Genomic DNA, 27953 nt, shown 5'->3' on the forward strand with positions numbered 1-27953 from the left:
ATCACTTTGTAAATCGAAAAGAAAAGGGAATATAAATTATTATTTTATTTATATTTGGAATCTTAAGCTTTCTGATACAAGTTTATCTTGCTAGTTTAGCCTTATTATAGCCTTATTTATTTCTTCTTACAGTGACTTTCATACATGTTATTTGCTTTCCTTTGAAAATTTCTTTGTTGAACAGTTTTGGTACGCTTACCTTAGATCTTAAATTTATCCTCCTTTGTAATTGCTAAGGGATGCTATTTTCTGGAGAACATGAGGGGAAAATTATAGTCACTATGACTTACAAAAAGTGTTTCCATAAGAAAATTGATGCTATTTCAAATTTGTTGGAGGCTGTAATGAAGATTTTAGTGTACACTTTTAGTAGAATTAAGTGGTTAATGTATAGTAGAGTTAACTGAATTTTTCCGCCCTTAGGAGCAGTGAAGAAAAACTTTGTCTCAGTTTTTGAGTTGTTTTGTCTAAGAGTTAATAAAGGTAAAAGTATATAATTTCTCAGTAAGAGTTGATGATTCTTCTATATTATATATCTGTTCCTATATGTAGATATATCTCTACATATATGAATATACATATATATATATACACAGACACACATATGCATATATTGTTGTTGTTGTTCAGTCACCCAGTCATGTCTGACTCTTTGTAGCCCCATGGACTGCAGCACACCAGGCCTCCCTGTCTCGCCTCCTATCCTGGAGTTTGCCCAAGTTCAGGTTCATCGCATCAGTGATGCCGTCCAGCCATCTCATCCTCTCATGCCCTCTTCTCCTTCTGTCCTCAATCTTTCCCAGCATCAGGGAATTTTCCAATGAGTCATCTGTTCGCCTCAGATGACCAAAATACTGGAACTTCAGCTTCAGCATCAGTCCTTCCAGTGAGTGTTCAGGGTTAACCTCCCTTAAGATTGACTGGTTTGATCTTCTTGCTGCCCAAGGGACTTTCAGGAGCCTTCCCCAGCACCACAGGTTGAAGGCATCAATTCTTTGGTATTCTGCCTTGTTTATGGCCCAGCTCTCACAACTGTATGTGACCCCTGGGAAGACCATAGACTTGACTGTACGGACCTTTGTCGGCAGAGTAATGTCTCTGTTTTCTACGCACTGTCTAAGTTTGTCATTGCCTTCCTGCCAAGAAGCAGTCATCTTTTAATTTCATGGCTGCAGTCACCATCTGCAGTGATTTTGGAGCCCAAGAAGAGGAAGTTTGTCACTACTTCCACCGTTTCCCCTTCTATTTGTCATGCAGTAATGGGGCCAGATGCCACAATCTTAGGTTTTTAATATTAATCTTAAGCCAGCTCTTTCACTCTCCTTCTTCACCCTCATTAAGAGGCACTTTAGTTCCTCTTCACTTTCTGCCATTAGAGTGGTGTAATCCACATATCTGAGGCTGTTGATGTTTCTTCTGCCTGTCTTGATTCTAGCTTGTAACTCATCCAGCCTGGCGTTTCTCATGATGTGCTCAGTGCATAGGTTAAACAAACAGGGTGACAGCAGACAGCCCTGTCATACTGCTTTCTGAATCTTAAACCAGTCTGTTGTTCCATGAAGGGTTCTAACTTTTGTTCTGATCTGCATACAAGTTTCTCAGGAGGCAGTAAGATGGTCTAGTATTCCCATCTCTCTCAAGAGCTTTCCACAGTTTGTCATGATCCACATAGTCAAAGGCTTGAGTGTAGCTGATGAAACAGAGATAGATGTTTTTCTGAAATTCCTTTACTTTCTCTATAATCCAGTGAATGTTGGCAATTTGATCTCTAGTTCCTCTACCTTTTCTTGGACATGTGGAAGTTCCTGGTTTGCATAATAGTGAAGCCTGAAGCCTAGCATGAAAGATTTTAAGCATGACCTTACTAGCATGGGAGATGAGTGCATTTGTCCAATGGTTAGCATATTTTTTTGGTACTATTTTTGGGAATTGGGATGAGGATAGACCTTTTTCAGTCCTGTGGCCACTGCTGGGTCTTCCAGATTTGCTGACATAATGAATGCAAAACCTTGATGGCATCATCCTTTAGGGATTTGAATAGTTCTGCTGGAATCTTATCACATCCACTAGCTTTATTAGCAGTAGTGCTTCATAATGCCCACTTAAGTAGAGATATATATCTACATATGGTATATATGTGTGTGTGTGTGTATATATATATATATTTGTATGCATGTATGTGTATGACATGCTGCTGCTGCTGCTAAGTTGCTTCAGTCATGTCTGACTCTGTGCGACCCCAGAGACGGCAGCCCACCAGGCTCCCCCATCCCTGGGATTCTCCAGGCAAGACCACTGGAGTGGGTTGCCATTTCCTTCTCTAATTCGTGAAAGTATATATATAAGTATATGGTTTCCCCAGTGGCTCAGCGGTAAAGAATCTGCCTTCAATGCAGGAAATGCAGGTTCAGTCCCTGGGTCAGGAAGATTCCCTAGAGGAGGACATGACTTCCCATTCCAGTATTCTTGTCTGGAGAATTCCATGGGCAGAGGAGGCTGGTGGGCTATAGTCCGTGGGGTTGCAAAGAGTTGGATATAACTGAAGCAACTGAGGAGTCAGCATATATATGATCCATATAGGTATAAATAGGATATATGTTTCAAAAACCTAAAGGAAAACAAACATTTGTAATTGTTTCCTTTGCAAAGAGTGCCCTGTATTGCTTTGTTTAAATATCTAAAAGCCTCCACAATGCTACATGAGCATCTGTGACAAATGATACTCTGGTTGCTAAAGAGGAAAGTTTCTATATTTAAAATTCAGTTTAGCAAATCAACATTTTCTATTCCTTTTTCAAGTGTCTCATTCTGACAAATCACTATTTTAAAACAAAACACAAACCACGCATTTATTTGACTGTCATGAAGAATTAAACATGAAAAAGATGAGCTGTGGCTATCGCTTTTCACTAAAACCACCTGCTGTGGTTTTAAAATGCAAACTAGATAAAAATCACTACAAACCCTGGGGGTTTAATTTGAGTATTAAATAAACCAGCTTGTTTTAAAAGAGTATTTTTTTTTTTTTTACCTTTAGGAGAAACTTGTACATCTATCTCATTTGATCTTTTGTTAGCCGTGTGAGCTAGAGAGACCAAATTGCCTCTATTTTACTGATGAAAAAATAGAGGCAGAGGCTTAATTGACTTGCTTAGGCTAGTTAGTGCCAGAAATGGTGTTAAAGTTCTAGGCTTTTGTGAAAGCCTCTGTCCTAACCTTTAGCTCCCTGGTGGCTCAGCAGTAAAGAATCCACCTACAGTGAAGGAGATGCAGGAGACACAGGTTTGATCCCTGGGTCCAGAAGATCCTCTGGAGGAGGAAATGGCAATCTGCTCCAGTTTTGTTGCCTGGGAAATCCCATGGACAGAGGAGCCTGGTGGGCTACAGGCATAGGGTTACTAAGAACTGGACACTACTGAGCGACTAAACACACACACGCACACGCGCACACACACCACACACACACACACCACAGAGACACCATAATGGTATCTCAGGCCTCTGTCCTGGCCCAAATTCTAGAATGTAACAGTGGTATGCTCTCTCTTGATCCTATAGGCTTGTGAGAACCAACTGTGAAATATTCAGGATTTCGTAAGCTGCTGTTAAACCATTGCTAGCTTGGAATGAGCCATAGTGGGTTATACAATACATATTTATACAATGCAAATCAGGAAGTATTACAAATCAGGGTTCTGTTTTTCTCTAGAGAACTGGTTTACCTCTGTGCACTGATTGTATCTAAGTATAAATCAAAGGAAAATCAACAACAATAATAAAAACAGAAACAGTAATTAGTATAAATATAATCTTATGGGTGCACTATTTACGTTGGTTAAAGGTCAATATTTCTTTGTTCTTTAATTTAGAAATTTGCTTCTAAGCTGTGAATAAATATGGACAAGACTCTCAGAAAATGTTGAATTAAACTTGAGTGTTTTGAGGACCTTTATAAGTCTTATCCATTCTTTAAAAACTAGGTCAAGTTCCAACCCTTCCAAAAATTATGGCATTTGCCTTGCTTTTCCTATCTCAGAACCTTTAAATAGATTTAAAATAGAGCCTTATACCTTGGGACCTATTTACTGTGTGTTTCATATGGATTGGTTTTATCTCCGTAAGAATACAGTAAACTCTTTGAAGAGTAGGATGTAGATTTCCAGTCCATCCTTCTTCCTTTGAATTAATATCTTATGAACACCCAGCCTGTTCCTGGTACCATTCTTAATGCTTAAGAGACTAGACAGCAGTCATCAGATAAGTCCTTGCCCTCATGGAGCATAAAGTCTAATGAAGAATCAGGAATTAATTTAAACAAATGAGAAATTACAACTGTAGTAAATACTTTGAAAAATTGTGTATAGTGCTGAGTGTATCTGATGGTGGGCTTTTATCTATTCACAGAAGTCAGTAAATGCTTCCCCAAGGACATGGTGATTGAACTGAGATCTGAAGAATGGGAAGGAGTTAATTTGAAGTTACTAGGTCTTCAATATTATTATAGACTTTCTGTGCCCCCCCTGTTTAAGTTCCAATAAATCATATACTGCCCCCCCAATACCCCCCGCATTTGGGCCTGAATTTTCCCTTTGTAATAGTAACAACAACTTAAAATATTATATTTATTTACTAAGTATATGTTTTTCCTATTAGACTATTGGCCCAAAGCTAGGACTATGTCTCTTCTGATCTCCTTAGGAGTCCCAGTATTCATCATAGTACCTGACATGTAACTGACACAATAGTTGTTAATGTTTCTATTCTTGCCTTTGTCTCATAATAAAGCTGGGATACATCCCACCTACCTCTCAGTTATTGAAGCAACATAGTAATGTAATGTATACAAAAGTCAGACATGTAAGACAGGATCAAAATAGTTTAGTGCCACAGAAACCAGGAAGGGCCAAGTATTTAGGGGGTGAATAGAAATAACTCAGGTGTAGGAATACTGTCTAGGAGAAAAAGAAAAGGCTATTGATATGGCAATAAGGAAGTTTTACTTATTTGCACTCATCTTATTTGAAGGAAATTTGTTCAGTTTATGAAGCAGATTAAAAAGGGTTTCTGAAGAGAAATTCAGTTCAGTTCAGTCGCTCGGTCGTGTCCGACTTTTGCGACCCCATGAATCGCAGCACACCGGGCCTCCCTGTCCATCACCATCTCCCGGAGTTCACTCAGACTCACGTCCATTGAGTCCATGATGCCATCCAGCCATCTCATCCTCTGTCGTCCCCTTCTCCTCCTGCCCCCAATCCGTCCCAGCATCAGAGTCTTTTCCAATGAGTCAGCTCTTCTCATGAGGTGGCCAAAGTACTGGAGCTTCAGTTTTAGCATCATTCCTTCCAAAGAAATCCCAGGGCTGATCTCCTTCAGAATGGACTGGTTGGATGTCCTTGCAGTCCAAGGGACTCTCAAGAGTCTTCTCCAACACCACAGTTCAAAAGTATCAATTCTTTGGCACTCAGCTTTCTTCACAGTCCAACTCTCACATCCATACATGACCACAGGAAAAACCATAGCCTTGACTAGACGGACCTTAGTCGGCAAAGTAATATCTCTGCTTTTGAATATGCTATCTAGGTTGGTCATAACTTTTCTTCCAAGGAGTAAGTGTCTTTTAATTTCATGGCTGCAGTCACCATCTGCAGTGATTTGGGAGCCCCCCCAAAAAAGTCTGACACTGTTTCCACTGTTTCCCCATCTATTTCCCATGAAGTGATGGGACCAGATGCCATGATCTTAGTTTTCTGAATGTTGAGCTTTAAGCCAACTTTTTCACTCTCCTCTTTTACTTTCATCAAGAGACTTTTTAGTTCCTCTTCACTTTCTGCCATAATGGTGGTGTCATCTGCATATCTGAGGTTATTGAGATTTCTCCCAGCAATCTTGATTCCAGCTTGTGTTTCTTCCAGGCCAGCGTTTCTCATGATGTACTCTGCATAGAAGTTAAATAAGCAGGGTAGCAATATACAGCCTTGACTTACTCCTTTTCCTATTTGGAACCAGTCTGTTGTTCCATGTCCAGTTCTAACTGTTGCTTCCTGACCTGCATACAGATTTCTCAAGAGGCAGGTTAGGTGGTCTGTTATTCCCCTCTCTTTCAGAATTTTCCACAGTTTATTGTGATCCACACAGTCAAAGGCTTTGGCATAGTCAAGAAAGCAGAAATAGATGTTTTTCTGGCACTCCCTTACTTTTTCGATGATCCAGTGGGTGCTGGCAATTTGATCTCTGGTTCCTCTGCCTTTTCTAAAACCAGCTTGAACATCAGGGAGTTCACGGTTCATGTATTGCTGAAGCCTGGCTTGGAGAATTTTGAGCATTACTTTACTAGCATGTGAGATGAGTGCAATTGTGTGGTAGTTTGAGCATTCTTTGGCATTGCCTTTCTTTGGAATTGGAATGAAAACTGACCTTTTCCAGTCCTGTGGCCACTGCTGAGTTTTCCCAATTTGCTGGCATATTGAGTGCAGCACTTTGACAGCATAATCTTTCAGGATTTAAAACAGCTCAACTGGAATTCCATCACTTCCACTAGCTTTGTTTGTAGTGATGCTTCCTAAGGCCCACTTGACTTCACATTCCAAGATGTCTGGCTCTACATTAGTGATCACATCATCATGATTATCTGGGTCGTGAAGATCTTTTTTGTACAGTTCTTCTGTGTATTCTTGCCACCTCTTCTTAATATCTTCTGCTTCTGTTAGGTCCATACCATTTCTGTCCTTTATGGAGCCCATCTTTGCATGAAATGTTCCCTTGTTATCTCTAATTTTCTTCAAGAGATCTCTAGTCTTTCCCATTCTGTTGTTTTCCTCTATTTCTTTGCATTGATCGCTGAAGAAGGCTTTCTTATCTCTTCTTGCTATCCTTTGGAACTCTGCATTCAGATGCTTATATCTTTCTTTTTCTCCTTTGCTTTTCGCCTCTCTTCTTTTCACAGCTATTTGTAAGGCTTCCCCAGACAGCCATTTTGGTTTTTTGCATTTCTTTTCCATGGGGATGGTCTTGATCCCTGTCTCCTGTACAATGTCACGAACCTCATTCCATAGTTCATCAGGCACTCTATCTATCAGAAAAAGTTGCTTTTCTTGTGAAAAGTAAAATGAATGTATAAATGAATACCTTCTGGAAAAAAAGATATATCCAAGTGTATGGATAGGATGTAGTCAGATATGCTTTGAAAGAATGAATAAAGAAAATGGAAGGAAGGAAAGAAGGAAGGAAGAAGGAAAAGCTAGATACAGAAAAAAAGACTGGAAGAAACTGACAGGACTGGTAAACATTTATCTTTAAATGATAGGGTTGGGTGATACTTTTCCCTGCAGTCTATTTTGTATTTTGTGCTTTTCTGTATTTTTCAAGTTTTTTTTTTAAATTTAATGATTTTATATTACTTTCATAATGAAATATTAAAATAACATTTCATAAAATTGAGTAAAATATAGAATTATGTTTATCTAGTTTGAGGGTTCAGAACTATATTTACAATTTTTCTTTTACTCACCTGGGATTTGATCCCTGATCAGGGAACTAGATCCCATGTGCTGCAACCAAAGATCCCACATGGTGCAGCTAAGACCCGGGGCAGCTAAATAAGTAAATAAATATTAGGAAAACAATTTTTAAATGGCAATTTAATCTTTGTTTGTATGTCCATATGTAATTCTGGTGCCTGAGCTCTCAAAGGGTGGAGATATTTATATTTGTAGCGTCATCCTGGAAGTGACACGTATTTTAGTGAATGAATAACTTTAAAGCTGAGATGTCTTAACCTTTTTACTGCCTTCAATCCATGAACCTTTCTCTTTTCAGAACACAAGTGTTAGAATCACGATGAATGGTCATATTTCCAGTCATCCCAGTGGTTTTGGAATGAATCCATCTCAAATGAAGTAAGTTGGACATTTTATATTTAATTTTTTGCTTATTTTAATTTGTTTTGGTGGTTTTAATTGTTTTGTACTTTCAGCAAAAAGATTGGTTTCACTTATTTATGTAGTTCATTCCTCAATATATAATTTCTTTGTAACACTAAGATATGTTAATATTAAAAGTTTACTGTGTCTTATAAGAAAAAAGATGATTAAGCAATCAACCCCAATGACAATGATCTAATTGAAGACATTTTGTTCTGGTATTTTATGTATTAATGCTTTCCATAGTTGAATATGTACTCTGTTTCATAGCTTTCACTTTCTCTGGAGCATTCAAGTTTTGTTATTTGTAAAATATTTGCATTTGAGGAAAGTTAAATGTCATCTAGTCCAGTCTCTCAAGATATTTACCATTGTGTAAAATTTTTAAAAAGGCCAGTTCCTGTGGCTTTAGATATAATTTGAAATCAGTACACCAACTCAAGTGGCCATTGCCTTTTATATTGTGGTTAATATTGTTGCTATTTTATATTAGTCATTCTGATTTAGAGTTCACTGTCTTTCATAGCTCGGTTATTCACATTTTTCAGGTCTAGCCTGTTCACATTGCTTCATCTTTTCTTTTTGCAAAGATGATTGCCAATACCTTTAGTGTTGGTCAGTAAGAGACACCAGGGGAGTATGTCAAGTGTCATCTTTATCTTGTCCATGAGTTTATTCAAGTCAGAAAGTTTTACCACAGCTTCATTTTTCCCTTTTTCTTATAATAAATATCCATTTAATCATAAATTTATTATAATTTCTTCTATTAAGGAATTCTTATTTCTATCCCAAACTATTCCTTCTCTTCTAACTTTATTTGTGGGCTTTATCTTCTGCATGAATTTTTACAGCCCCTTTCCATCTGGTTTTGTTCAGTGCTAAGTCATGTCTGACTCTTGACCACCCCATGGACTGCAGCACACCAGGCCTCCCTGTCCTTCACTATCTCCCAGAGTTTGCTCAAATCCATATCCATTGAATCAGTGATGCTATCCAACCATCTCATCCTCTGCCACACTCTTCTCATTTTGCCTTCAGTCTTTCCATCTGGTTACCTTGCCATTAATTCCTGGATTATCTTTCTTAAAAAGTAGTTTGGATCATGTTACTTCCCTGTGTAAAGAGATTAGAAATTTAATTCTTAAGCTCTCCATTTGCCTTCTCTGCTTCTTGAGCCATTCATCTCTGCCAAGCACATCCCATTAGATGCTTATCCCTTCAGCAGCCATGCTTGTTCTTGAGCAAGATCTACATGCTTTTTCCTCACTTAATTGTCACCTGCTTCTGGAGCTGCCTTCCATTCTTTTAGATTCTGCTTAAATGCCAGTCAAGTCTTCTTGAGCATACTTATAGAAACTTAGTCCTTTTTTTGATGTTTTATCTATTAGTTTTACCCAGATATCACATTCTATAGTAACCATTTTTCTTGTATTAACAATACACTCCCTACCCCCCTACCCCCACCTTTGTTGTTGTTTAGTTACTAAGTCCTGTCTGACTCTTTTGTGATCCCATGGACTGCAGCCCACCAGGATCTTCTGTTCATGAGATTCTCCAGGCAAGAATGTTAGCATGAGTTACCATTTCCTTCTCCTAAGGATCTTCCCAACACAGGGATCGAACCTTTGTTTTCTGCATTGGCAGGCAGATTCTTTACCACTGAGCCACCAGGGAAGCCACCCACCTTACTCCTCATTTATCTAGATTTTCAGTTCAGTTCCGTTCAGTCGCTCAGTTGTGTCTGACTCTTTGCAACCCATGGACTGCAACATGCCAGGCCTCCCTGTCCATCACCAACTCTCGGAGTTTACTCAAACTCATGTCCATTGAGTTGGTGATGCCATCCAACCATCTCATCCTCTATCATCCCTTTCTCCTCTTGCCCTCAGTCTTTCCCAACATCAGGGTCTTTTCATATGAGTCATTTTTTTCACATGAGATGGCAAAAGTATTGGAATTTCAGCTTCAACATCAGTCCTTCCAATAAATATTCAGGACGGTTTTCCTTTAGGATTGACTGGTTGGATCTCCTTGCAGTCCAAGGGACTCTTAAGAGTCTTCTTCAACACCACAGTTCAAAAGCATCAGTTCTTCAGTGCTCAGCTTTCTTTACAGTCCAACTCTTATATCCATACATGACTACTGGAAAAACCATAGTTTTGACTAGATGGACCTTTGTTGGTAAAGTGATATCTCTGCTTTTTAATATGCTATCTAGGTTGGTCATAACTTTTCTTCCAAGGAGCAAGCGTCCTTTAATTTCATGGCTGCAGTTACCATCTGCAGTGATTTTGGAGCCTGAAAAAATAAAGTCTGTCCCTGTTTCCCCATCTATTTGCCATGAAGTAATGGGACCAGATGCCATAGTCTTAGTTTTCTGAATATTGAGTTTCTAGATTTTCAGTTCAGTTCAGTTCAGTCGCTCAGTCGTGTCCGACTCTTTGCGACCCCATGAATCGCAGCACGCCAAGCCTCCCTGTCCATCAACAACTCCCAGAGTTCACTCAGACTCATGTCCATTGAGTCAGTGATGCCATCCAGCCATCTCATCCTCTGTCGCCCCCTTCTCCTACTGCCCCCAATCCCTCCCAGCATCAGAATCTTTTCCAATGACAACTATTTGCATGAGGTGGCCAAAGTACTGGAGCTTCAGCTTTAGCATCATTCCTTCCAAAGAAATCTCAGGGTTGATCTCCTTCAGAATGGACTGGTTGGATCTCTTTGGAGTCCAAGGGACTCTCAAGAGTCTTCTCCAACACCACAGTTCAAATGCATCAATTCTTCAGCACTCAGCCTTCTTCACAGTCCAACTCTCACATCCCTACATGACCACAGGAAAAACCATAGCCTTGACTAGACGGACCTTAGTCGGCAAAGTAATGTCTCTGCTTTTGAATATGCTGTCTAGGTTGGTCATAACTTTTCTTCCAAGGGCTTAATAAATGTTTACTGAGTAAATTTTAAAAATTTAAATAATGTTTACTTCACATAACAGTAAATTGGAAGTAGGGTATAGCTTAGTCAGATTTAATGATAAAGTGTTATTTTTGTTAACTTCTCTTTAGGCATTTGTGAAAACAATAGTGTCTATTTTGCTATAGTTTGAATGACTGAGAACTTTTTATAATTGGATCACTCAAAACTCAATTTAGTATGGTAAACTTAAATTTTTCTAGGCTAGCTTCAACCTTATTGAATCTCCATGGCTGGTTTTTTTTTTTTTTCCTGAGTCTTTATTGAATTTGTTACAATACTGCTTCTGTTTTTATGTTTTGGTCTTTTTTGGTTGTTCACAAGGCATGTGGGATCTTAGCTTCTCTACCAGGGATCAAAGCTGTACCCTCTGCATTTTGAATGCAAAGTCTTAACCACTGGACCACCAGGGAAGTCCCTTGGCTGTGGTTCTGACTTGGCATTTGAGAGAATCTATATTGGATCAGTATCCAATAGCCTATTTCTGGACAGAACCAGCTGTATTAACTCTATATACTTTTCTGAAAACACATGGTGATTGTGGTACACTGGGATTTGCATTTGTAGTTTTGACTTTTTATTGCTTCGTTTGGACTTTAACTCATCACACTTACCTTTTTTAATTTTTTTATTATTTTATTACAGTGGCTACGGATCATCAGCCACCTTTTCCATGGACAGAGATCACAGTTCACGAACAAGTGCAAAGGCTCTTTATGGTATGTTCGTATATTTAATGGGGTATGAATACATTTCTGACTACTTTTGCAAATGACATATTCAAAGCCACAGTTTGAACCTATGACTTGTTTATATTATTGGGAATGAAATAGAGATAAATGCATAAGGATTATTCTAAAAATAATTTTTGTGGAATCTACCAAAGCCGTAATCTCTATGGGCTGTCATACAATTTAGAACTACAGATGAAATGTATTCAGTGTTTTCTATGGAGACTTTTCTATGGAAACCTAAGTACCTAAGTAGATTTCCCCAACTAATGATGCGTGATGTGTTTGTTGATCTTCATGACTGATTCTGTTGATCATGGGTTGACAGCGGGACTTCCTCCTTACAGCTCTTGAACTTTTTGGGTAATATTATAGTTTGACCAATAGCCTGTATGTAATTTCTTAGTGATCTTTCTCTAACTTCCATTGTCTTCATTCTGTTGTCCCAGCTATAAATAACTTTTTTTTTTAACTTCAAATATAAAACAGAATTCAATACTACAAAGAAGTTGAGGACTCCTGAGACATATCACATGTGTTTAGGAAGACATTTGCTTTTATGGGATCTGTGTGGCCTTTTATTACTAAATACCCATTAAGAATGAGACTAGTATTGGGGTGAAGAGCAAAGACTCTGGAGCCAGTCATCCTGGTTGAAATCCAGTTCTACCATTTATTAGATGAGTGATCCTGAACGAATTACTTTACCTGTGTGTCCCTCATTTTGCTTATCTGTATAATGGGAATATCTCATAGGCTTGATATAAGAATTTAATGAGCTGCTACATGTAAAATGCTTAGTACAGTGCCTGGCAAGCAGAAAACTCTGTATATATTTGCTATCGTTGTTATCAACTGTAGGAACCAATAGCATTTTCTCAAGTTGAAATTCTTTTCTTTTTATGTCATTCAGAGCTACAGAATTTTGGCTGTGGTAAAAATGACTCATTCCAAGATTTTGTGATTCTTTCTCTTTCTGTATATCCAGTGACTAGACTTTACAACTCAAATGACACATCCATAAAATGGATTTTATACCATATACATTTTCCTATGACCTTGTCAATCTGATTAGCTTTGGTTTCAGTTCTCTTGAGTACAATATTGTGACATTCTTACCATGCCCTAGTTATTATGAGTTGTAGATCTAGAGAATATATTCAACAAATATTTATTTTGTGATTAATATGTGCCCAGAACAGGGCCAGTAATATATGTGCCCCAAACAGGGCCAGTAATAAGGTCCCTTGACTTTATGAAACTTGCACTCTAGAGCATGACTTAAAGAAACTGAAAAGGGAAAAACTTTTTTTCTTTTTTGCAAAAATAATTCCTTCAGTCTTTCATTTCAAGACAGATACTTATTTGTTTCTGTGTGCCTGGCTGTGATGTTCACAGTCTCTGTTTACATGTCATTTGATTCATTTCAAAGGTGAATAAGAGATGGTCATTGGTTGGGCACTGTTTTGGTGAGGTAGACCTGTGCATGCGATGTTATAAAGTGCTGAATAAGCTTGGATGGCAACGAGGTACATATGGTGGTGCAGTGGGGTCAACTCTTCCATGTGAGTGGGGTGAGCAGGAGGAATTTCATGGAGAGGTTAAACTCTGAAATTCTTCAGGCATTTGTGGGGCTAGAGGGTGCCTTAAACAGTCGTATTAACCCTTTTAAAAGTAGACCCTAAGCTCCATGAATATGGGCCACCTTTGCCTTCTTTGCTTCAGGATTCCCTAAGTTTAGCTCAGCGGCTAATATATAACTTATGCTCAGTTAATACCTGTAGAATAAATATAGTGCATCAATGAGTTGTAAACAGTTGAATACTAACTGGAGGGTTCAAGGTGGTACATCAGGAAAGATCAGAAAAACAAACATAGACTACATTAGAAAAAAACAATGTGCTGACATCTGGACATTGTTTAAAAAATGACTGGTCAGTGAAGTGCTTTAATGGAGGTGGGGGTGAGGGGGAGAATTAAGAGGTCCTATTTGTCTTGAATCACTCTGGTAGCAGGTCAGGATGGATTCAATGTATATGGATAGGAATAGATGAATCAGAGACCTAAATAATGTAGATAAGTCAGATATATAAATAATAACCCAAAGATTTTTGTTAAGGAGAAAGAGTATTAAGCTTTTCGCAAATACTATAGATTCAAAGGTCTATTTTCAGAGAGCTAAGACAGAAGAATCACTGCAGATGGTGATTGCAGCCATGAGATTAAAAGACGCTTACTCCTTGGAAGGAAAGTTATGACCAACATAGACAGCCTATTAAAAAGCAGAGACATTACTTTGTCAACAAAGGTCCATCTAGTCAAAGTTATAGTTTTTCCAGTAGTCATGTATGGATGTGAGTTGGACTATAAAGAAAGCTGAGTGCCGAAGACTTGATGCTTTTGAACTGTGATGTTGGAGAAGACTCTTGAGAGTCCCTTGGACTGCAAGAGATCCAACCAGTCCATCCTAAAGGAGATCAGTCCTGGGTGTTCATTGGAAGGACTGATGTTGAAGCTGAAACTCCAATACTTTGGCCACTTGATGTGAAGAGCTGACTTATTTGAAAACAGCCTGATGTTGGGAAAGATTGAGGGCAGGAGGAGAAGGGGACAACAGAGGATGAGATGGTTGGATGGCATCACCGACTCAATGGACATGGTTTTAGGTAGACTCCAGGAGTTGGTGTTGGACAGGGAGGCCTGGTGTGTTGTGGTTCATGGAGTTGCAAAAAGTCAGACACGACTGAGCAACTGAACTGAACTGAAGACAGGAATAAGGAATAAAAATTAAGACTCACTTTCAAATGTTAATATTTTGTATTGGTTGCAATTTCATGAAATCATTGCTCAAGGATTGAGTCTTTAGCTTTTTTTTTTTTTTAATATTTTTTGAAGGACAATTGATTTACAGAATTTTGTTGTTTTCTGTCAAACCTCAACATGAATCAGCCATAGGTATACATATATCCGCTCCCTTTTGATCTTCCCTTCCATCTCCCTCCCCATCTCACCCCTTTAGGGTGATACAGACCCCTGTTTGAGTTTCTTGAGCCATACAGCAAATTCCCGTTGGCTGTCTATTTTATATATGGTAATGTAAGTTTTCCATGTTACTCTTTCCATACATATTCTTTCTTACCCTCTCCTCCTCTCTCCCCATGTTCATATGTCTGTTCTCTGTTTCTGTTGCTCCATTGCTGCCCTGTAAATAAGTTCTTCAGTACCATTCTTCTGACTCATTTGAAAAGACCTTTGTGAAAGATTGGGGGCAGGAGGAGAAGGGGACAACAGAGGATGAGATGGTTGATTGGCATCACTGACTCAATGGACATGGGTTTGAGTGGACTCCGGGAGTTGGTGATGGACAGGGAGGTCTGGCATGCTGTGGTTCATGGGGTTGCAAAGAGTCGGACACAACTGACCAACTGAACTGAACCATTCTTCTGGATTCTGTATATATGTGTTAGAATACGATGTTTATCTTTCACTTTCTGACTCGCTTCACTCTGCATAATAAGTTCTAGGTTTATCCACCTCATCAGAACTGTCTCAAATGCATTCCTTTTTATGGCTGAGTAATATTCCATTGTGTATATGTACCACAACTTCTTTATCCTTTCATCTTTCAGTGGACATCTAGGTTGCTTCCATGTTCTAGCTATTGTAGACAGTGCTTCAGTGAACAGTGGGATGCATGGGTCTCTCTGAATTTTGGTTTCCTCAGGGTATATGCCTAGGAGTGGAATTGCTGGGTCATATGGTGATTTTATCCCTAGTGTTTTAAGGAATCTCCATACATCTTCCATAGTGGCTGTATCAATTTATATTCCCACCAACAGTGCAAGAGTATTCCCTTTTCTGCACACCCTCTCCAGCATTTACTGTTTGTAGACTTTTTGATGATGGCCCTTCTGACCAGTGTGAGGTGGTATCTCATTGTTGTTTTGATTTGCATTTCTCTAATGAGCGATGTTGAACATCTTTTCGTGTGTTTGTTAGCCATCTGTATGCCTTCTTTGGAGAAATATCTGTTTAGATCTTCTTGCCACTTTTTGATTGGGCTGTTTTTCTGTCATTGACTTGTATGAGCTGCTTCTATATTTTGGAAATTAATCCTTTATCAGTTGTTTCATTTGCTATTCATTCTGAGGATTGTCTTGCTTATAGTTTCCTTTGCTGTGCCAAAGCTTTTAAGTTTTATCAGGTTCCACTTGTTTACTTTTGTTTTTATTTCCATTACTCTAGGAGGTGGGTCATAGAGGATCTTGCTTTGATTTATGTCATCTAGTGTTCTGCCTATGTTTTCCTCTAAGAGTTTTATAGTATCTGGTCTTACATTTAGGTCTTTAATCCAGTTTGAGTTTATCTTTGTGTTTTATGTTAGGAGGTGTTCTAATTTCATTCTTTTACATGTTGCTGTCCAGTTTTCCCAGCACCATTTATTGAAGAGGCTGTCTTTGCCCCATTGTATATTCTTGCCTCTTTTGTCAAAAATAAAGTACCCATAGGTACATGGGTTTATTTCTGGACTTTCTATTTTGTACCATTGGTCTATATTTCTGTTTTTGTACCAGTACCATACTGTCATGATGACTGTAGCTTTGCAGTATAATCTGAAGTCAGGAGGATTGATTCCTCCAGCTCTGTTCTTCTTTCTCAAGACTGCTTTGGCTATTTGGGATCTTTTGTGTTTCCATATGAATTGTGAAACATTTTGCTCTAGTTCTGTGAAAAATGCCATTGGTAATTTGATAGGGATCATATTGAATCTGTAGATTGCATTTGGTAGTATAGTCATTTTCACAATATTGAGTCTTCATACCTAGGAACTGCATCTTTAGCTTTTAAGTAGTAAATTTTCATTCCCCCTTTTTATATATAAAGCAAACTGGGGCTCCTTTCTAAGGTGAAGTAATTTGTCAAAATAACATAAATTTTAAAATCTTGACTGTAAGAAAAAGTAACAGTTAATTTGTAATAGTGTGACAAAAATGAGCAGCATATAGGTAAACAGAGGACATAAATAGAATGATGGAAACAGGCAAATGCAAGAAGCAATCATCAGTAAGAAAGAAGACTCAGCAGCGTGTTAGGCTTAGATGTCAGAGGGTTTTAAATTCCTTGAAGTTGCAGGTAACATTTCACTCCTCCTTGTAGCTAATACTCACCTTTCCCTCTCAGCACACTGTCCACAAAGACACACATGTACATTATACCTTCTCTCTGACAGGTTTCCAGTAAATGCAATGAGTGAATGGGATGAATAGTTATATGGATGAATGGCAGCATAGAAACATGTTCAGGTTTTGAACAAACCTTTTCTAGTTTATTCAACTGGAATAAAATTCCAGTGGAAGCTCTAACTTTATTTAGTTAATTTTAGGACTGTTTAGCCTCCCAAACTGCATAGTTCTAACTTTTCTTTTGTAATTAACATGTTGGTAAAGGAAACTCTAGTACTTTGGCCACCCCGTGCAAAGAGTTGACTTATTGGAAAAGACTCTGATGCTGGGAGGGATTGGGGGAAGGAGGAAAAGGGGATGACAGAGGATGAGATGGCTGGATGGGATCACTGACTCGATGGACGTGAGTCTGAGTGAACTCCGGGAGATGGTGATGGACAGGGAGGCCTGGCGTGATGTGATTCATGGGGTCGCAAAGAGTCGGACACCACTGAGCGACTGAACTGAACTGAAATGAAATGAAAAGAGAGATTTGTAATGTCATTTATTGTGTCACCGTGTATGCCTTTAAGATTTCTCCTCTCTGATGATTAAACCAGTTGAATAAATCTTTCAAGAATTCACTCACCTTCATGGGTAGCACATGGATTCCTCTGGGATGTGTGGGCATTATTTAGCATGCTGCAACATGAGTTTCATGGTAATGACCACTGTTTTTTATGTACCGAGCACAGGCTAGAGCCTGTCAGGAGTTTCATGCAGCTTGGTCTTTTTTATGAGAACACTTTTCAGTCTGACACCATAATGCACTGTTATGACTGCTTCAGTATCTCTCTCAGAGAGGCAGTGCATGGGTTTGGGGGGGCCACGTGATCCGTGGCTGAATCATAGCACTTCTACCAAAAGGGCCGCTGTTTTGAGTAAATGATTTAATCTGTTGGTCCCAGTTTCCTCAACTGCAAAATAGAAATGATGATAATATTGCTTCATATACATATAATATTGTGTATATGAAAAAATAGAGGTAGTGAACCCATCATGGTAGTGAGGAAGGGTATAGGAGGTTAACTTTTAGTCATGGGTTCTCAGATGCATCAAATTTAATATTTTACTGTTACCTCCAAATGATGTCATACATCTCATCTCAGTGATACTTTGCCAGGAACAAGAGGTAATCTTCATCATATATTTTAGAGTTTGCATCCCAGCTATCACTAGAAATATTTTTTATAAGTCCTATGAATGTGAACTGCACAATTATGATAAATTTGCTTCTTCTAGCTATATTCTTTAATTTATTCAAGGAAAATGGTTAAGTTTTGCTGCAGTTTTAATCACCCTAAACTGTCATTTATTCATTATTATACAAGAAATTTTAAAGCCAGCATGTGAGAGGCTCTGCATCAATAAACTCCCTGACAACATAAGTAGGAAATACATATTAATTTCTCTTTCCTACAGTTTCTTTCTTTTCTTGTCTCACGGTGGTAACATTTCATTTGGCTGCCATTATCAGGGAATTGAAAATTTTATGTATTTTTTTCCAGCTAGCCTGCTTGTCAAAGTCTTTTTTTAAGGGAAATGCTTGTAAAAAGCCTTAGATATTCCCTTTTGTTGGGGCGTGGCTCCTGTAATCCTTTGTCCATGACTCAGAGGGTCAGCTGGAGGCGTATACTCCAGCTTGTGTACTGTGAGATGCTCAGAGACTGCATTCCTTACCTTTGTTGCTGGTATTGTTGTTTAGCTGCTCAATCGTGTCTGACTCTTTGCGACCCCATGGACTGTAGCCTGCAAGGCTTCTCTGTCCATGGGATTCTCCAGGCAAGAATACTGGAGTGGGTTGCCATTTCCTCCTCCAGGGTATCTTCCTGATCCAGGGATGAAACTCATGTCTCCTGCATTGGCAGGTGGATTTTTTACCACTGAGCCACCAGGGAAGCCCATTCCTTAACTTTACACCAAACCATATAGGATCTTTTCCCTTAGGAGTATTTGAAGCTGTTGTATATTCCTGTGTGGCTAGGTCCCAAGCAGTTTTAATAAACTCAGGTGAACTGTCCTTTGTTGGTAACGTGCCTGCTTCTAGCTTTGCTTTTGATATATGTAGGGTAAGAAACAAATAGGAAATATTGTGAGTATTTCATATAGGTTGTAAGTAGGGAATAGAGAGTCTATGCATTAAAATGTGCAAATATTAACATTAGATATTATGACATCTCTGTCTTCCACTCAGAGGGCTTATTTTATTTAAGTGTGGGTTCTTTGCTGTGTTCTGAACAGCTGAACTTCCTTGAAAAGTGACTTTCCTTAAAATGAGCTAAATTTGGAATATGACAACTTACCATAACTAATCAGCTGTTTAATGTCATCCTGTCACCAGAAAAATATGTTTCACAGAATTACCAGTTAGTCATACTTTATTGTCATGACCTACATTTATTATATTGTTGGGCGGTGATGTAGTAAAAGATAAATATGACAGGCAGTCTCTCAAGTTTCATTTTACCTGAAGTTTGAATGCTGTTGTGATGTTAACATGTGGGAAGATATATTTGTTTTTTTTCTTGCTTTTCTTTTTTCTTCTTATGGAGATACTGGTAAAGTGAGCATCAGTAATCTGTTATCTGTATGCTTCATTTCTGTATAACTGACTGTAAACTTTGCTGTATTTTTACACAGTGCTCAACTCAATGTTCTCAAATATACCGCTTTTCTTAATAGATATTGACCCACATATTTTCCATTTTGTTCTTATCTTTCTTTTTCTTTCAGTTCTTAGTTTGGAATTATTAGTCTCTTTAATTGTCCCATTTGAAATCTAGGAGAGTTCTTATAAATTCAGGTGGCACCAAAGGGTTAAAACCCACTTCTCTTATTTCCATCCTCATCGTTGACAAGGTGTAATTTACTTGGAAAAAATACATAGTTTAAGAAAAAACATTTTTAAAAACTGTAAGTAAAAGTCTCTTGACTGTATATTACCAGGAGGTTGGGCAATGTTAGAGTCAACATCCAGCCACATCCATGTCAAGCGCATGTGGCTCAAAAAGACAATTTAGCAATTTTCCTATGTTATCTGAAAGTTTTAAAGCTTTTTCTTTTTCTCCTTGGGGGATGAGCTATTTTAACAACTTGTTGGACCAGGCAATAAAATGAATTCTTAAAAACTGTGGTTTTGTAAAAATGACCTTGTTTGTTTTTAAAAGTGATCTGTTCAAAGACTGATGTGTCAGTCTTGCTTATAGTTGCCTACATCCTGAGAGCTTGTAATTATTACTCACTGGAAATGGCACCCCACTCCAGTGTTCTTGCCTGGAGAATCCCAGGGACGGGGGAGCCTGGTGGGCTGCCGTTTATGGGGTTGCACAGAGTCAGACACGACTGAAGTGACTTAGCTTAGCTTAGCTTCTTACTGATTCCCGCTAAGTCACCTCTCCTGTACAGAAATTAAACACTAAAATAATGGTCAAGGAGTTCTCCTTTCCTATGGCTGAAAGTTTCTATAACTGTAAAGTAGTATGAACAATAACCCACTGTTTTACTTAGAGGAATACTTGGCAGCTACTTTTATGTTTGGCTTCCCTCGTAGTTCAGCGGGTAAAGAATCCACCTGCAATGCAGGAGACCTGGGTTTGATCCCTGGGTTGGGAGGATTCCCTGGAGAAGGGAAAGGCTACCCACCCCAGTATTCTGGCCTAGAGAATTCCACGGAGTGTATAGTCCGTGGGGTCGCAAAGAGTTGGACACTACTGAGTGAGTTTCACTTTCACTTTTATGTTACACTTTTTCTTTTTAATAACCAAATCCTTGCTTTCTGAGCAGCACTTTGTTTTCAGAGAAAGAGAAAATAACAATTTTCTGAATATTAGCTGTTTCAAATATTGCTGTCTTATGTGTAAAGAGCAATATAGGCAAATGAGAATTAGGTATAAATGCTGAGACCTGAGTATTGTTATAGTGGTCATTGTACTCATTCAAGAGTTAAGTGAAACCTTTTTTTTTTAAAAAAAATTAAGACATTTTGGGGGTCAGTTTTAGGTTCACAGCAAAATTGAGGAGTACCAAGATTTTCCATAAACCCCCACAGCCTAGCCTCCTCCACTGTCAGCAGCCACCTTCAGAGGAATACACCTGTTAGATTTGATGAACCTATAGTGATACAAGATAATCGTCCAAAGTTCACTGAAACCAAAGTTTAACTACCTGGTCCAGAAGTAAAATAGCAGTTTTCACAACACTGTGTCAGCTCAATAACACTACAGTAATGCATAAAGAATTTCCATCTTTGCTAACTGAATCCACCTAATTCCATCCGTTTGGGTTTGTATATCTGGTCCATGGAATAAAGCCATTAGGAAAAACAGTGAAGCACCATCAGTGGCAGTACAGTCAAGCCGAGTTTGTTCCTAACTCTAATTGTCTCAGAGAGAGAGACTATTTGACCGTGACTTACACTCTTAATTTGGAAAGAAAACAATTTCAACTTAGGAGGTGGTAGTTGAGTTGCCCTTTGTACTGATTTTGGAATAGTAGTTTCCAACCTTGGAATTAGAATGAAAAAAATTAGAATTTCCTGGAGAGCTTTTACAAAGCCCAATGCTCAGACTGCATCCTAGACCAACTACATTAGAATCCTGGGCTATGCAGTGTGGGTGGGGAAGGGCGTGCAGTGTTTTTTAACATTCATTTTCTAATGTGCAGCCAAGGTTGAGAACCATTTCTTAGAAAAAGTGATGGACCTCAGTAGAGACTTTATCTTAAGTATCATGGTGACTTTATTGAGGGTTTTAGAGCTCTGGGTGAGATAGTTCAGGCTTAGGAGCATAATTACTATTTACAGCTATACTTGAAAGTACATAAGATTTTCTTAAAAATTAAATGTTTTGATTTGCATTTCTCTAATAATGAGTGATGTTGAGCATCTTTTCATGTGTTTGTTAGCCATCCGTATGTCTTCTTTGGAGAAATGTCTATTTAGTTCTTTGGCCCATTTTCAAAACCACAATGAGGTACCACTTCACACCAGTCAGAATGGCTGCGATCCAAAAATCTGCAAGCAATAAATGCTGGAGAGGGTGTGGAGAAAAGGGAACCCTCCTACACTGTTGGTGGGAATGCAAACTAGTACAGCCACTATGGAGAACAGTGTGGAGATTCCTTAAAAAATTGCAAATAGAACTACCTTATGACCCAGCAATCCCACTGCTGGGCATACACACCGAGGAAACCAGAATTGAAAGAGACACATGTACCCCAATGTTCATCGCAGCACTGTTTATAATAGCCAGGACATGGAAACAACCTAGATGTCCATCAGCAGATGAATGGATAAGCAAGCTGTGGTACATATACACAATGGAGTATTACTCAGCCGTTAAAAAGAATTCATTTGAATCAGTTCTGATGAGATGGATGAAACTGGAGCCGATTATACAGAGTGAAGTAAGCCAGAAAAAAAAACACCAATACAGTATACTAACACATATATATGGAATTTAGGAAGATGGCAATGACGACCCTGTATGCAAGACAGGGAAAGAGACACAGATGTGTATAACGGACTTTTGGACTCAGAGGGAGAGGGAGAGGGTGGGATGATTTGGGAGAATGACATTCTAACATGTATACTACCATGTGAATTGAATCGCCAGTCTGTGTCTGACGCGGGATGCAGCATGCTTGGGGCTGGTGCATGGGGATGACCCAGAAAGATGTTATGGGGAGGGAGATGGGAGGGGGGTTCATGTTTGGGAATGCATGTAAGAATTAAAGATTTTAAAATTTAAAAAATAAAAAACTAAAATTAAAAAAAAAATAAAAAAATAAAAAGCACCAATCTTTAAATACTCCAAAAAATAAATAAATAAATAAATAAAACTCTTCTCGTTTTCTTAAAAAAAAAAAAATTAAATGTTACTCTAATTGCCTTTTAGGAGCGTTATTTCAAAATTTCCTATTAAAATGTTCATGGTAACTTTTATTCATTGACTTAAATCACTGAAACTACTAGTTTATTTGTAAATCCATTTTATGGCATTTACACATTTTTAGGTGGCATTTACACATTTTAAAAGGTGATTTCTTGTAACACATACATATTATTTATTGTATAACACTGGAGAGAAAGAGCTTAGGAATTCCTACAATGGATCCTTAATTTAGAATATTAGGAATGGTACCTTATCTTTCAGTTAGCATCAGACTGTTTATGAATGCTATCAAACAGTGTTTTCTACTTTTGTAAAGTATTTTTCTGTAGATTGAGAAACTATGTGTTAGGAAATTTGGGGGAACAAAGTTTTATTGTTTTGTAATGAGAATATTTAATTACAAAACATCTAATAGTTTTTATCTTCAATTGTGTTTGCCATTCACTTAACTGAAAAACTCAGTCAAGCATTTGAACATCCCAGGGTTGCCATATCAGTATTGGAGACCATGGCAACCGCTGGCATTTCTTTTATGGTCCTGAGGACAAAAGGAAACAGAACTGCCCTCATGTTCTGAGTTGGGCATGGAGAATTGTGTTAGAATATGATGAACCAGTGATTCTGAAATACTGATTCTTTTTAAAAGTGTTTTTCTCAGATGTGTCCCTGAATTAAATATTGACTTTTTAAGAATTATCATGGGTTAAGATACTTTCCTTAACCCATCAAGTATCCATTTGTTCATATTTCACATTGATTAATCCTTGGCTAATAATCAGAAAAATTATGGTTGTTTGCTCTTAAAAAGGTGTAAATTAAGGTTTATGTTTTGTCATATTGGAATAGAAAATTTAAGGTGAAATCAGATGTTTCTTTTCGGTGACATTGTTTTGGTAGGACCAGATGGATCATACTTCTTCAGATCATCGTCCAAACAAAAAAAGAAAGGTAGCAGTTGGTGAATGTTATAGTGTGCCCATTTTTAGTAAATAACTTTCATGCTGCAAAAAGCAAAATCAGAATGTATTGGAATAATATCAGAGTGATGTAATAAAAGGCATATTTATATTCTCACTTAAGCTTTAAGAAAAATGTAAATGAAAAGTTGTAACTTTCATAGGTATTGTGAAACCGAAAGTTATCGTCTTAAAAAATCCTATGTATCACCTTTCTGAGTTAGTATTTTTGTACTTACTTTGCTTTTATGTTCAGCAGAACTTTTCAACTTCTGTTGTAGCAAAATCAGAAAATTTCTATATTACCTGAAACAAACTGGTTTATATTTGGATAAAAATATGGTTATTAGGAAAGCTAAGGTATGTTTATGTGAGAGAGGTAGAGACAGAGGCAGAGAGAGAATAAATTTTAGTGCTGTAGGAATCTTGAAATTTGAGCTTACTTAACCCTTGCATTTACAATAAGGGTGCTGAAATGCAGAGTTTTGCCAAAATCAGTCTCCTACTTAGTGACAAGAGACAAAAGCGATAATCCAAACTTTTCTGCTTCCCACTTAGTTTTTTCCACCGCAGGAAAAAAAATCGGTCAACCCCAAATTTACAAATGATCAAGTTGCTTGATCAGAAAGCAACAAGTACAAAATATTACCGTCACATATTTTATTTTGGTTTTGCAGCATTTTGCAAAAGAAAAACAGGTTGCTTTTTGCTTTTTATTTAGTTGGTGCAGTAACTTTCTACCTAATTTTCTTATTTTTTCTAACAGCTTATACCTACAGTTCTGAGTATCACATTTGTGTTCTGTAGATGTGTGAATATTATTAGAGTTAAATGGCATTAAGTGTGATTGAATCATATTTTAAATCTCCTCTAACCCGCTCCCTAGTGTGGATATGTTGAAACATGTGCCTTGCAGTGTCTATTTTAATAATGTAGTCTAACTCATATAATACAGTATCCATGACAGTATTTGCAGTTCCATTTTGTTCTCAGTGTATTAAAAGATGAAATTTACGAGCCAGATTGTTCTCTTTTCTGGTCAAGAGGACATCCCTGATTAATAACATCTTTAGATGAAATAACTTTTTTCCTTACACATGAATAATCTTGTTAACTTTTGGGATTATAATCATTTATGTTGGTCATATCGTTTTTACATTTCATGTAAGCTTTTCCATGACTTTTTCATTGAATATGAATAATGAGTATTTTCAGATAACCACACAATGGTGACTTGTCAACTACTGTACTTATATATGAGATAGACTAGTTTTAGAGATGGCCATGAGACACTGCTATATGAAGTTCAGCCTATTCATAGGTAAATAACAGCTTTTTAAACTTCTTTTCCAGAACAAAGGAAGAATTATGCACGGGACAGTGTCAGCAGCGTGTCAGATATATCCCAATACCGTGTTGAAGTAAGATACTTTGATGTTTGCTACAATGTAGAATGAAGCTTGAGGGACATAAAAATTGATAGTAAAATCAGAGCGATGTTTTATTTCATGTCTATGATGTTGTAAATTGGGTTGAAATTTTTCTTTTAGATTTTTAAAAAACATGTTAAGTATAAAAGTATCTAGTTAATCTGTTTTCATGGAGAATAAGTTAAAATAACTACTCATTTATCATTATCAGCCTTTTTTTGGATAAAAACAGAACAAAGACGTCTATTTTGTATTATGGAATCTTCTTGAAATAAGCCTTGATGGTTTTGTCTAAAGTTATTGCAAGTTTTGTTTAAACAATGGTCTCTTTTTTAAAAATTTCCCCTCTATTGCTGTCTTTTAAGATACTTGCTCTTAATTGGAATCTATTTGGGTGAACTTTGCTTATTATAATAGAAAATATTGAATTAGGGAATACTTTTTAAATTGCTCCTGTTTTTAGGTTTCTATTTCCTCAAGCATGCTTAATGAAATTTAAAGTTTTGTTTCAGTGGAGTGAAAAGTTTGACACTTGTTGCGAACTAGAATTGCTGTTGCTGCTCTCAACTGCCAGTATCTCTAGTTTTCAGGCTGGTTTGTTGACCACCTTCTGTTGTTAAACATCTAAATAACAAAGATGGAATATAAAGAGCATGTTATTTAAGCTGTTTAAAGTTTGTTTTTCTCATGTTTGTCTAGTTCAACAAGGCTCAGTATTAAACAGATTTAGGTATTTTATGATTCAAGGCATCATTTCCTCTATTCATTAAAAACCAGTTTTGACTTTATTATCCCAGTAAGGGATAATCCCATGAAGTTCTAAAGTACTTTGTATAGGGTTGGTGAAAAAGTTCGTTCGGGTTTTCACATAAGAGGTGTGAAAATCCTGAATGAACTTTTTGACCAACCCAATCTTTGTCTTTCCCCTCTACTAGCTGACTTCAGTTAGGTTAACTTTACAATTTTGGGGGGAAAATGTTTATTAAGAGGCTATGTGTGTTATGTTTTTTCTTTTCTCAATCGTAAGCACTTGACCACCTTTGTTTTGGATCGGAAAGATGCTATGATAACTGTTGATGATGGAATAAGGAAGCTGAAATTGCTCGATGCTAAGGGCAAAGTGTGGACTCAAGATATGATTCTTCAGGTGGATGAGAAAGCTGTGAGCCTGATCGATTTAGAATCAAAGGCAAGTTTGAAAAACATATACCATTTTATTTTCAAAAAGTCTAAAAATATTTATGTTCACATTAGGTCAGATTGTTTGAACATGGGTAAATATTAAATATTTGCCACCATAAAATACTCTTGCCAGTGAATTTGAAGGAAAAAAGTCCTTCTCCATATTCTTTATGCATGCACAATTATGTTTTTAAACCAGAAATAGAGGGATACAATGTTTCTTTAACCATATATGATGAGATGGAAGAAGTGGGAAAAACATACCTAGCGCTAAACTAAAGCCCCTATAGGGCACTGTTCTTTAAGACATATGTTAATTATATGCTAGGCCAAGCCATATCCAAGTGTTGTGGTTTGAACCGCAGTGAGTGAATTGGGATGAAGGAGTTTGTGTGTATGTGCCTGAACTTCCACCAGGTCAACACTGGGTACCTTTCTTTCACACAGGTAGTCAGGTAAGATGCTGGAGCTCTTAAAAGAGGCCTTTTCTGAGCCCCATCACCTAGAAGGCATTTGAGTTGCTAAGATAAAGAAAATAACTTTTGTAATCATGTTAAAGTATTCTGATAGGAGTATGGTGTAAAATTTGCCCTTTCTTTCATCTCATCCATTGCATTCTGTGAGAGAATAATACCCGGGAGCTTCTCTAATCCTCCTAGTTTCAAGTAGTTATAGAGAAGGAATATTAATTTATTTTGAAAGAAAATTGTTATCTCCCTGGTGTGACCTAGAAATTACATTCTGTTTTAATGGAATCTGCATTTTTTGTTTCACCTTTCTGGGTCCCAAGGAATGAAGGCTTAGAATCAATTTATGGTGTGATGTCTGTGTATATGTGCTGTCTGTAATAAAAGTTATTGTTGTTTTTTTTATGTTCCACTTATCAGGGATGTTGGATTTTGTTTACTTATAAAAAGCCACCATTTCTCCCATCAGTCACATCATGACACTGCTTGCCATTTGTGTAAGGCCATTCATGTTAGGATAACCACCTTAAATGTATCTCATTAACAAAGAATTCATTATTATTATGAACAGAAAATTAATTTGTTTCAGAAGTAATTATTTGATCTATCAGGGTCTTATTGGCATGCCTTTTTATTGGTTAGAGACTGTTCAATTTCATATGACCAAATAGCTTAATCATTTCAAAGAATGTATTTTTTAGCAAGATTCTTCTAACCCTAATATTTTTGGCTGGAGAAACTTACATAGTGAATTTTTCCATCTAAGAGATTCACTGAAATAAAAAGTGTACAAATGATGTATTATTCTTAGCTTAACATTTGTGATTACTAAAGATAAAAACTAAGAGTTTGACTGTAATATTCAAGTAAAAACAAAACATAGCAAAACCTTGATATTATAGAGCCACAAGGAAAAGAATACCAGGTAAGATGGATAATAACTTTGGAAAGAGGCCTCAGTTTACCTAATTTTTCTCTTAAAGGCATCCTGTCTATCCCATAATCTTAGGAAATCAGTACTGCTAATTTCAGGTTTTCTTCTGTTTATAAGAACAGAACCACATTCCTTTATTAAATATTTCCATCTTTTTTGCTTTCTCTCACTGCTCCTCTAGCCCAGGATGGTGTATTTTCTGTCTCCTTGTACCTACTTGTCCTCCATATTTTCTGTGTTTACTAGTG

At 37.4% G+C, this 27953-nt stretch overlaps 1 protein-coding gene across 7 annotated transcripts in view; it reads left to right on the plus strand.

Moving 5' to 3' along the window:
- EPS8 (EGFR pathway substrate 8, signaling adaptor) overlaps positions 1-27953 on the plus strand; it is a 211951-nt gene that overhangs the window by 124838 nt on the left and 59160 nt on the right. For all 7 annotated transcript variants that reach the window (XM_069585617.1, XM_069585623.1, XM_069585618.1 and 4 more), the window contains 4 exons: positions 7816-7895; positions 11538-11611; positions 25046-25113; positions 26150-26311. In XM_069585617.1, coding sequence (XP_069441718.1) covers positions 7816-7895; positions 11538-11611; positions 25046-25113; positions 26150-26311 — 384 coding nt within the window. The remainder of the gene's footprint in view (positions 1-7815; positions 7896-11537; positions 11612-25045; positions 25114-26149; positions 26312-27953) is intronic.

Source organism: Ovis canadensis, chromosome 3 (genome assembly GCF_042477335.2).
Source record: "Ovis canadensis isolate MfBH-ARS-UI-01 breed Bighorn chromosome 3, ARS-UI_OviCan_v2, whole genome shotgun sequence".
Classification (NCBI taxonomy): domain Eukaryota; kingdom Metazoa; phylum Chordata; class Mammalia; order Artiodactyla; family Bovidae; genus Ovis; species Ovis canadensis.